At 44.6% G+C, this 12,053-nt stretch overlaps 1 protein-coding gene across 2 annotated transcripts; it reads left to right on the forward strand.

The window, feature by feature from the left end:
* Positions 1 to 770: 770 nt before the first annotated feature.
* LOC117722903 (acylcarnitine hydrolase-like) lies at positions 771 to 8,314 on the forward strand. Of its 2 annotated transcripts, none has more exons than XM_034522172.2 (12): positions 771 to 930; positions 1,497 to 1,707; positions 2,919 to 3,057; positions 3,712 to 3,845; positions 3,927 to 4,185; positions 4,924 to 5,022; positions 5,286 to 5,426; positions 5,548 to 5,628; positions 5,863 to 6,007; positions 6,373 to 6,510; positions 6,875 to 6,947; positions 7,371 to 8,314. In XM_034522172.2, exons 1-12 carry the CDS (start codon positions 855 to 857, stop codon positions 7,555 to 7,557), a joined length of 1,683 nt encoding a protein of 560 aa, XP_034378063.1. In that variant the 5' UTR covers positions 771 to 854; the 3' UTR covers positions 7,558 to 8,314. The 2 variants fall into 2 exon arrangements, with proteins under 2 accessions (XP_034378063.1, XP_076771851.1); XM_076915736.1 differs by having other exon boundaries at positions 6,373 to 6,470; positions 7,371 to 7,526.
* The last annotated feature ends 3,739 nt before the right edge of the window (positions 8,315 to 12,053 follow it).

The following is a 12,053-nucleotide window of genomic DNA, read 5'->3' on the forward strand; positions in this document are numbered from 1 at the left end:
CGATTCTCCTGTGACATCTTGACTGTGAACTTCTCACAGTCTGGCTTCTCCTGTTACAGCTTCCTGCCCAGGTGAGGGGACAGCATTTCTGGTATCACAGACGAGCTCTAGAATCCATGATGTGCCTTTCCAGGAGGCCAAAGGGGGAAGAGAAACAGCAGAGGTGACCCTGATGGCTATTCTTGCTGTCAACCGACTACATCTAGAATCCAGAAATGGAGAGTACACCTGTGACTCTCCATTGGTTGTTTGCTAGGCACATTTACTTTTAGTCTGGACATTTGGCACATGCCTTCGATTCGGATCTCAAGACTGGAAGATATACCTTTAATCTGGGCCACACCTCCTGGAAGCCAATATAAGGACATGAAAGACAGAAGAGTTGGCTCTTTGCCATCTTGCTCCCGCCTTGCTAGCAAATCCAGTCCTTCACTGGCATCAGAGCCTCCTTCTCTGGGATTTCAATATCTACTGAAGACCAGATGAGACATCCAACCATATAGATTAAACAACTTCTAGATTCTTAAACTTTCTATTCATAGGTAGCCATGGTTTGATTGCTAACACCATTGCCTGTAAGTTGCTCTAATAAATCCCATTTTTATATATTTATGTAGAGATTCATTCTATAAGCCTTGCTACTCTGGAAAACCCTGATAAATACAGTGACTTTGCCCTGCCTCCAGGCCATTGGCTCCAGTCATTTCTGACTAAACAGGTCTCCTACAATGAGAATTTGCTCCACCTATTTCTTTTTGGCTTAAATTTCTGCCTGGGCAAGGTTCACAGATTCTGCTTCCTGTTTGTGAAACGTGGTCCTCCTAGCAGCACAGACTCAGACCTGAGAGCCGGCCATGCCACGGAACCAACTGCATAGGTGGCTGAATGCTGTGCTTTTGGGGCTCCTGCTTCTCCACCTCCATGTGCAGGGTGAGGCTCACTAAACTGGCAGTGGGGAATGATTGGAGTCAGAGCTGCCAAGTTCTGCCTGTCAGAGGCTGAACTTGTGGGAGGGAAGGCACAGGGCAGGGAAGCGGGTTGGGAATGACAGCTAAAAGTGAGGGAAACCTGTGCCTCCACATTCTCTGACCAAAGCCCTCAGATTTTATGAGCCACTAACACAGAGAGAAAGCTCTAACTCTAGAGAAAGCACTGAACAATTCAAGGGAAAGTAAGAAGTCATTTTTCTTTTCTTAGTGTATAGCTACTACTTACCTTTGAATAAGAATAAGAATCATAGATTCATATAGCCAAATGGCTCTGAGTGTGTGACCTCTTTGGCCTAGAGAAACTCTGTGGCATCCTTCAACATGGGAATAGGAAAGGTTCCTGGGCCTGAGGTACAGGGAAGCTTCCATACTCAAACCCCACAGGTGAACTGAGGGAAGGGGGCATGGGTTTCCTTCTCCTGAGCCCCAATAACACTGAGATGAGAACTCCCACAACCTGGTAGCAACTGATTACACAAAGCTAACCCTGAGGCATCTCTCTACCAGGTCAGGACTCACCAGAGGCCAGCCCCATCAGAAACACACACACTGGCCAGGTCCGAGGCAGGCTCATCCACTTGAAGGACACTAAATCTGATGTCCACACCTTCCTGGGAATCTCCTTTGCCAAGCCTCCTGTAGGACCACTGCGCTTTGCACCTCCTGAGGCCCCTGAGCCATGGAGTGGTGTGAGAGATGGGACCTCACAACCAGCCATGTAAGTTATGGGACCCAGAGGGTTTCAGGCACTAGGGAGACTATGCTCTGAGCTCTGGGCCATGCTGAAGTGTGTTGTCCATCTCAGCTACACAGTAGCTTTCTCTCTTTGTGGATGAGTGCCCTGTGCATTTTTCTGATGATGTGCTAAGGTTACGGAGCTCCTGGGTCAGAGCTTGGCACTCACGGGGAGTTAGCCTCAGGCACTATTGAGATGAGCAAAGATAAAACTGTTCACAGATTCAGATTATAACCAGTGTTCTCTGGCACAATGAGAGGCATCTCCAGGTATGAGTTAATGGGACCTGTTAGACAACAATCATCTCTGAAATCAGAAGAATATACTTCAGATCACTGAAGTGTACAGCAATGATGGATACTTGCTAATCCCACCCACACGGTCACTGTGACAACCTATAGGGCCAAGTGCCATTGACCAGGAAACAAATGTATGTAATTAATTCCCTCTGGAGACTCTGCAGGCAAGAGAAGTTCCCTGAGAGTCTGCACATGTGATGAAGGAACACTCGTTACCCCTTAGGGTAGCACTGCCCACTGAATCCTCTAGTAGCTGAGTGAGTCCAACACCCAAATATTACTGTCTTAGATTGTTTTCTGTTGCTGTAGTAAAGTACCAACCAAAGCATCTTAGGGAAGAAAGCTACTATTAGAGGCTCCAGATTACAATCCATCCTGTGGGTAAACACAATGAATCAAAACTACAGGAGCTGCTCACATCACAGCCAAGCCCAGGAACAGAGACTGGAGAATGCTTGTATGCCTGTCAATGCTTAGCTCGATTTTCTTAAATAAGTTCATGAATCATATAATTATATACATGAATTATTATCCATGAATTATATAAGACAGCCAATCATTTCCAGAGAGACACCTACAAGTCTCTCTCTCGCGCGCTCGCGCTCTCTCTCTCTCTCTCTCTCTCTCTCTCTCTCTCTCTCTCTCTGACTCAGAAAGAATAACATCCAGGCTCTACCCTACTGGAGGCCTCCCTAGAAAGCTGGCCCCACCTCAGCTTTCATTGACCCTGTAGTTTTTACCTTAGTTAGAAGGGATTTTGAAAGGATATAAGTGCTAACCAGGGCATCTCGTGATGAGCAGCAGCTAAAGGTAGCTAAGAAAATAAAATCCAGATTCACATTGGGTTACACTCGCCATACATCTCTTGGAATAACTGTCTCTCATTTTTACCAGTTGTCCACAAAATGTTACAATGAATATGGAGGGCCTGAAGGAGATGAAACTGACCCTGCCACCTATCTCTATGTCTGAGGACTGCCTGTATCTCAACATCTACACACCAGCCCATGCCCATGAGGGCTCTAACCTGCCTGTGAGTATCAAGCCATGGTCAGCTTAGGGAGAGGGCATGTTTTCAAAATGACTAGCAGGGACAAAAGCAACCTGAGTTTCGTTACAAGGTAGACTTAGATAAAAGTCTTAGCTTACTTGGGTCAAAGGCCATCTCAGCTATATGATGTAGCTGAAACCTGGCTATGGGACACAGAGCACTGGAGCACTGAGCCATCAAAGGCTCTCACTCTTTGATAAAACCAGAACTCATTCTATGGCTTATGCTCTGTCGAACCACTTAGGGGCTCAAGACCTCAACACTGAGGTCACCCAAACTTAGACTTTTGGGTTATCTGTGGTGACAATGAGGGTTGATGATTCTTTCCATTTTTAATCTGGAGAGGTATCCATGGAGACTGCCCTCTCTGTTCCACTGTAAAGAGCCTGAGTAATGATGACATCACTCTATACATAGAGGCATGAATTCAAACTGAGACACATGGTGTGAATGAGGACTAGAAATACACTAATGTGAATACTAGAGGGGCCTGGCTGTGGCCAAGGCCCTGAAGTCCTGAGGATTTTTGTGTATCTGTGTAGCTGCACAGAGGCACAGGAGTTGATATTCTAGTAAGCAGACAAGCTGAACTTGGGCTCACTAGGAGCTTCCTGGCATCTCTCTTGACTTCTCCAGGTGATGGTGTGGATCCATGGTGGTGCACTCACTGTAGGCATGGCTTCCATGTATGATGGATCCATGCTGGCAGCCACTGAGGATGTGGTGGTGGTCACTATCCAGTACCGCTTGGGTGTCCTTGGCTTCTTCAGGTGAGCCTAGGGCTGGGCTGAGGAGTGGTAGCCAATCAGAATCCAGATGCCCCTTTGATCCATGTCCCTTCTACTTCTCAGCACTGGAGATGAGCATGCCAGGGGAAACTGGGGATTCCTAGACCAAGTGGCCGCCCTACACTGGGTCCAGCAGAACATCGCCCACTTTGGTGGCAACCCTGACCGTGTCACTATTTTTGGCGAGTCAGCAGGAGGCATAAGCGTGTCTTCACATGTTGTGTCCCCCATGTCCCAAGGACTCTTTCATGGAGCCATCATGGAGAGTGGAGTATCTCTGTTGCCTGGAACCATATTCAGTTTCTCTGAGGTGGTTTACCAAGTGAGTGCCAGAACCACATCAATCCTGTATCTGTTGCCATAGCACCATCCTCCAACACTATGGTACTCAGTGGTAAAAATGAAGAGCTGGGGAAACAACATCTGTTCATTTAGTTGTGAGGGCTTAGGGATTAGAATCCACAGATCTCCTTTAAACTTGACGAGTCTGTTATGTAGACAGCAAAGTTGCCCTTAGAAGGGTCCATCCCTAGCAAAAATGAGTATGTATGGGTTTGGAGTTGGGATGCTGGTTTTTTAAAGTGCTTGGCGTACAAGCTTGAGGACCTCTGTTCAAATCCCCAGAATTCATAAAACATTGGAAATGGTAACATCTATCTGTAATTCCAAAGTTCCTGTGGTCAGGTGGGAGCCAGAGACAAGAGAATCCCTGGGATTCACAGACTGGCTCAGCTAGTGTATGCAGTAATAAAAAAGAAAAAAAGACACTGCCAAATAAGAGGGTCCTCTAACCTTCATACACCAACTCTGCATGCTTACTCCTTACCTCATGTATGAAACAGACAAAAGCTGATGGAGACAACAAAATTACCCTAAACAAAAAGAACAGGTATGCAGGTAGAAAGGGTCCTGCTTCCTGGCTGTCACCTTTGATCAATAGGACAATGGGAACAAAATGTATTTATTCCAATCAACACAACACACACTACAGTGTGGGAATTAGACGCAAAATCATCGACTTGAAATTGAGAACACCTCTCCATGCTTGTTCCCTTTGCAGACGGTGGCCAAACTCTCTGGATGTGAGGCCATGGACTCAGAGGCCCTGGTGCGCTGTCTGAGAGGCAAGAGTGAAGACGAGATCCTGGCCATTAGCAAGGTTGGGAGACTTGTGTGTCTGGGAGAACCTGGTCTACATGATGTGGGATTCTGAACCAAATACCCCATCTTTATGACTTTGTGTTCTTTCAGTTCTGTATGCAAAATGAATATCAAGATAGGCTAGTCTAAGTGTAGATTCTCCTCCAGGGTGAGCAGATCACCCCGAAACTAGTGAGAAATGAGAAAAAGGTGGAGATGACTCGGTCGACATCAGGATATTTATTTCATTAACCTTCAGCATTGATTTTTAATGCCCATCAGAACTTCCAGATGATCCCTGCTGTGGTGGATGGAGAGTTCCTACCCAAGCATCCTCAGGAGCTGATGGCCTCTGCTGATTTTCACCCTGTCCCCAGCATCATTGGTTTCAACAATGATGAGTATGGCTGGATCGTCCCCAAAGTGAGGCTCACTTCCAGTTCTATGGGAACATGGACACTCATTTGCTAAGCAGTGAGAACTCAATACATCTTTATTCCAAGTCTATCAGACTGCACACTTAAGACTGTCTTCCACCTCCCAGGTCATAGGCTCTGCTCAGACGATAAAGGGAATAACCAGAGAGAACCTGCAGGCTGTTCTGAAGGATACAACATCACAAATGGTGAGATACCGCTGGTCCTCTCCAAATACAGGGGTCCCTCATATCTCCTCAGACAGCATCCCTATTAATAAAGGTCAGGATGTATGTATGATGCTGTGTGGAGTCTCCTCAGAGCAAGAACTTTTTTGCCTGTACCATATGTCATCCCAGGCCCCTTTCTCTCCATACCCAAGTATATTACCTACTTAACCAATAACATGCCTAACTTCAATCTTTCTGATGTCTCTGGTATAGATGTTGCCTCCTGAATGTAGTGATCTGTTGATGGAAGAGTACATGGAGGACATTGAAGACCCCAAGGCTCTCCAAATACAGTTCACTGAGATGATGGAAGACTTCATGTTTGTGATTCCTTCTCTCCAAGTAGCACACTTTCATCGTGAGTACACTGTAACAAGGTTTAGGGGAGCATCTCAGAGATGGGAGTCATGGGTGAGCACTGTGGAATGCAGTGGTGTCCAGGTCTTCTCATGTCTAGTTTAAGAGAGTGAAATCTGAGTACAGAGAAGAAAATTGGTTGCTGATATTCTATTGACCTAACAAAACCACTCAGCTGGGAACGCCATGGGCACTGATTAGCCAAGGACATTTCCACTGCTAGTGCTCCGGCCTGGGGGCTCCCCCTCCAATTTAACTCTTATGATTCCAGGTAACACTCTATCAAGGTATATTGACATTAAATATGTGTCAAAAAGAAAAGCTCCAAGTGAGAGAAAACTAAGTCACTCTTTGTCCCACCTCCAGGTTCCCATGCCCCTGTTTACTTCTATGAATTCCAACATCAATCCAGCTTCCTCAAGGATATCAGGCCACCCCATGTGAATGCTGACCATGGAGATGAGGTTTTTTTTGTTTTTGGTTCCTTCTTCTGGGGCATAAAACGTGAGTCTTCCTCGTTTTTCTTGAGCTGAATGAGATCCCAGATGGCTCCTTTGCTGTCAGTCCATTTGAGGAAATGTGTGTGTGTGTGTGTGTGTGTGTGTGTGTGTGTGTGTGTGTCTGTATATATATATATATTCCTAGTTTAGAATCTGGACCCTTCTCAGTCTACCCTGTAATGGAGATGACAGCACATCTGAGAAAGAATTCAATTAGAGGCTTGCATGGATCTTGGATGCTCTATATAGGGAAGAAGGGTAGTAGTAATTTGAGGTAAGACAGCAGCTGGGATGGTAAGTGTGAGGAATGAGTTGGCAGTTGCATGAGGTGGCGTATACTTAGACTTTTGTCTTTCTTATGACTCCAGTTAACCTCACTGAGGAGGAGAAGCTGCTAAACAGGAGGATGATGAAGTACTGGGCCAACTTTGCAAGACATGGGTGAGAACACACCCCTGAACCTTACATGTGTGGGTCCCTATCTAGGGTTCCCTTTTGGATGGTGGCCTTCTAACATGCCTGGATCTTCCATCACGTGATAGAATCTTCTCTATACTATGGCACACGTATACGGGTACATTATAGGTTCAGATACTGATCATCTCTCAGTGACCTAGCTGGTGGACTATAGTGCTATGGTACTGCTCTTTAGACCTTGTCTCTTAGAGGAAGACATAAAACAGGTCAGGTAGTCTCCCCAACATGAAGCAAAAACTAGTGAGTGACACTTGTATGCACATATCAGGTCTCCTGTCCCATCAGACCCCTTAACCACTGGCCTCACCACTGCCCTGACCCAAATAAGTGTATCAGGCTTTGGATCAGAGTGACCTCACCCTTTTTTACTGGGCGGTATATCCACAGGAACCCCAACATCGAGGGTCTACCCTACTGGCCCGTGTTTGACCATGATGAACAGTATCTACAGCTGAACATCCAGCCTGCTGTGGGACGAATCCAGAAGGCTAGAAAGCTACAATTCTGGACCAAGACACTGCCCCAAAAGCTCGAGGAGTTAAAGAGATCTCAAAACATACACAAAGAGCTATAGTGCCCTGTGTGAGGGATGGTACGTGGTGTTGGCTACTGATGGTGTCAGCTTCAGGTTTCCAAAACATTCTAACATTTACATAAGCTCTATGCTGGTCTGTTCTTCTCCGTTTATCACAAATCCTCTGCGTGTGACTCTTTATCCTGCTGGGCCATCTTTGTTGGACCCATTCAGTAAGTGGTCTATTGAATGAGTTAGGCCCATTCAAACTCCTCTCCCAGTGGATTCGTGAGCCCCATAATTCCCCATCTCCTTTCACACTCCACTGGGACTAGGGCCTTTCCTTTCTTCTTTCCTCGCCTCTTGTCCTCACTGTCCTTTTCTCAATGTCCAAACCAATCTTTAAGTAGAGCAAAGAGAACCTTGGTATGATTCCCCAAACAGTCCATATCATGGAGATGGGCTGTGTCAAAATCACATGCCCTCTCTCATTGGCTTCATACTTTTGAAGACCATAAATTCCAAGGTTAAGATATTAACAGGTTTGCTGTACATGGTCTCTGACCCAAAAATGATATCTGTGTTTTTACTGAGTAGACAGGACAGTTAACAATCCTCGTGGCCCAGGCCTCCAATAGGCCTAACTCTGAATATCATCACATTGGAGTTTTTCAATATAGAAATGTAATTCATAGATGTTTTCAAAACACAGTGCATAGAGGTTCCCAACTTGGTCACTAGATTTTAAAATATCTAAAAGTGTCTCTATCTATTGTACTTGTAAATAAAATTTTGCCTACAATTTGTTTTAAGATAATCTGTCCATTTGTCGATATCGATTTCTTTTTGCTTCTACTTCTTATCATCCAACCCCATTCATCTATTTCTACACCAAAGTAGTCAGTGGCACAATTTTATATGAGTAGTTTTAAGTATCTGTTATCCCCTCAAGTCTAGAACAGTGTGTGTGTGTGTGTGTGTGTGTGTGTGTCTGTCTCTCTCTCTCTCTCTCTCTCTCTCTCTCTCTCTCTCTCTCTGTGTGTGTGTGTGTGTGTGTGTGTGTGTGTGTGTGTCTGTGTCTGTGTGTCTGTGTGTGTGTGTGTGTGTGTGTGTGTACCAAGAAAAACTAGGTTGGTACTTTGTATGTGCTGGGGTTCGTCCCTACTTCCAAGGGCTCTATGTACATGGTAAGACCCATATTTGTATGATCACAGCACAACTGTGAAGATGTCTGACTATGCAGTAAGTCCTAGTAACAAGGTGGGGGGATCAGAAGGTCCACACATGTACAATAGAGATTGTTGTCCCCAATCTGCATGAGTACCTGTTCACTTATATAAGTGTCCTCCTGACTTCCACAGTCCCACTGTAACTTCCTGACCCCTGTGATAACACTCGTTGCCTTTATGGTCCATATGCATGACTTTCATTCTTATCTCCTTTCTGTTACTAGACATTTCTGGGCTCTCTAACAAATAAACCCTCTTTTACTTTATGTCATTATACAAAGGTGCCAGGTTATTCTCAAGCTGCCTGAATTCCCCCCAAAACATGTTCTCCTGTCATAAAGAACCCAAAGCCTCCGTGCTAGAGACCATACATGTCATATCCCCTTACCTCTGATTACCTTGCCCTACAAGGTTGGAAAAGTCTCCCTTTTAAAATCTAGTATAAGAAACCACAGGACAGCATGACCTTCAGGGTCACAATGAAGATTATTGATTGTTCATCCTGGACACCATGGGCAGATAAGGATAATGTCTAGGAGGGCAGGTGCTGGATTCTCATTCTGAGCTCATTATTGGGCTCCAGCTGCCAACAATTAAGACACATCAGGCTGCTCAGATAGCCCACAGAATCTAGTTCCATGTCCTTGAGCTTAGAAGAGCTGGGACAGTCCATCTTCCAAACTCCTGCTTTTCTTTCAGTGGGGAGGTTGAAAGAAAGACTTTGAAAGGGGACACTTGACACCATACTGGGGGAGTCAGGCACAGCCGTGGTTATACCATGCCAGCAGAAACATTCAAAAGAGTACTGAGGAGGAAGGCCTGCTATGCCAGGCTGTACGTACTCTATATTACTGAGGGCTGGAGAGAAGGAGACTGGTTCCCAGTGCGAACTGATGGCTCTGTGAAGTAGACATTCATGCAGTTTCCTCCATGAAGCCTGGCTTAGCCAAGTGGGAGCTCCTGACCCTGTACTCTTTGGTAATTGTTGGCAGAGTTCTCTGGGATTCTGAAACTACTCTTCATAGTCCAGTATTTCAGCCTTATCATAGGCTCTGAGAGTTCAAAGAATCCCAGCGTTTGGACTACCAGCATCTAAAAATGTTTGTTAGGTGGATAAATGACTCTGAACTTGTTCTCAGTAGGGGTTTGCCACCACACTAGCAACAGATAGAGGAGAGACAAATAGAGGAAGGGCACTTAAGAAGTGCCACACACAGGAATATGACATTGGCCAAGGACAAGCAAGTAGGCTTCAAGCAGGAATCTGACATTAAGCTAGAACAAAGAAGTAATTTCAGGTAGGAATCTAAATCTTAGGCTAGAACAAAGAAGTAATCTCAGGCAGGAATCTAACTATTAGGCTAGAACAAAGAAGTAATTTCAGACAGGAATCTAAATTTTAAACTAGAACAAGGAAGTAGGCTTCAGACATGAAAATGACCTTAGGCTAAGACAGTGAAGTAGGCTCAGATACTTTGGTCATCCTGATAAGCCCTTAGAAACAGTGATCATGGGAGTGTTCACGTAATTGGGTTTAATGCCTTGCTTTTTCTTTGACTATTTGTGTTTATTTTATTGCTTGTTCCTTGACAATTTGCATCTATTGTATTGCTAGACCCTCAACCTAGAACTGACCTTATTATATGCATGTAATCAAAATGGTATAAAAGCATAAAGGAGGGGGGATAAGATAGGGGGTTCTAGGGAGGGGAAATGGGGAAAGGGGATGACATCTGTACTGTAAATAAATAAAATGTCCAATAAAAAAAAAGAAGTGCCACACAAAAACAAACAGAGTACTGTTGGGGTGATGGTTTTGTACACTGTACAAAGTTGTGTCCTTTCTTGCCTGCCTAAGGTACTTTCTAATTGGTTAAAATAAAATGTCCATGGCCGATAGCAAACAGCAGGATAGTAAGGTGGGATATTCAGCAGAGAGAGGAAGGAACTCTGGTAAAGAGAGGTGTGAGAGTTTCTCCATCCAGACTCAGAGGAAGTCAAGTTTATGAAACTGAGGAGAGGTAACTAACCAACCATGTAGCAGACATGAATAGTATAAATGGGTAACTATAAGCTAAGAGCTAGTTGGAGAGCAAGCTGAAGCCAATGCCAACAGCATTGTAAATAGATATGAGCCTCTGTGTCACTATTCAGGAACTGGGGTGGGCATAGAACGGCTCATTGTTATGGAGTTAAATTACAAAGTACAAATTAAAAGATATCATAGACCTAGTGGAGTTAAAAGATACCCAGAGACTATCCCACAGAGATGGAGGGGGAAGGAGGAAGAACTCTTCAAGGAGGGACCAGGAAGGGAGGGCAACATTCAGGGTGTAAATAAATGAAATAATTAATTACTAAAAAAGAAAAAACAAATTATTGAAATATCACATAAATAAAGAAAAGCTTAAAATGCTACAAAACACACATTCTTCTTGGAAGCTCATGAGAATTCTCTATAAAATAGATTGTGTATTAGGGCTGAAAAAATGTTTTAATAAATACAGGAAAATTGAAGTAATTATATCTATTTTATCACAATAGAATAAAACTTTAATTCCACAGCAAAAGAAACTATAGGACACACAGTCTTGTGTGGATTAGACATCATGCATGCATCATTGAAGAAATCAAGAAGGAAATCTAGAAATGTGTAGAGTCAAATGAAAAGGAAAGACAACAAGCCAAGCCCTAGAGGACACACTCGGAGCAGCCCAAGCTCTAAAGCCTAAACTAAGAAGTCAGATGCCTGCCCTTTCTCCATCTGTGGGCTCAACACACACGACTTGGAAACCAGAATCTGTCACTTCAGCTCTCTGCTCCAGGCTCTCCAACACAGAACCAACATTTGCCTGTGTGTGAGAGGATCATAAACTCTAGATTGTGGGTAAGGGTTGCTTGTATCTACAATGGCTTCAGAGACCATACTGTGCCTTCCCAGGAGACTAATGAGTGAATAAACTCAGCAAATATGGCTTTCTCCACCTGTTAAATTCTGGCTCTCTTCTGTCTAGTCAGTGCAGCTCTCCTGCAGCTGCCCCACCAAGCTACCTGCCTACATCTCTGTGGGTACAAATTCTTGCATGGACAAGATCTACCATATCTTTCTGTTGGGGAAATGGTGCAATGATTGCAACACAAACTCTCAGACCTAGGAGGCAATTGTGCCACTGAAACAGCCTCCTGAATGCTGTGCCCTATGGGCTCCTGCTTCTCCTCCTCTGTGTGCATGCTAACACTGCATGTGGGGAAGATGGGGACTGGGGTCAGAGAGTCAGAGGCTGGTGGCAAGGGACAGTAGAGGAGTAAACCAGTAGAGATGACAGA

The sequence above is a fragment of the Arvicanthis niloticus genome, chromosome 18, assembly GCF_011762505.2.
Source record: "Arvicanthis niloticus isolate mArvNil1 chromosome 18, mArvNil1.pat.X, whole genome shotgun sequence".
Lineage (NCBI taxonomy): Eukaryota > Metazoa > Chordata > Mammalia > Rodentia > Muridae > Arvicanthis > Arvicanthis niloticus.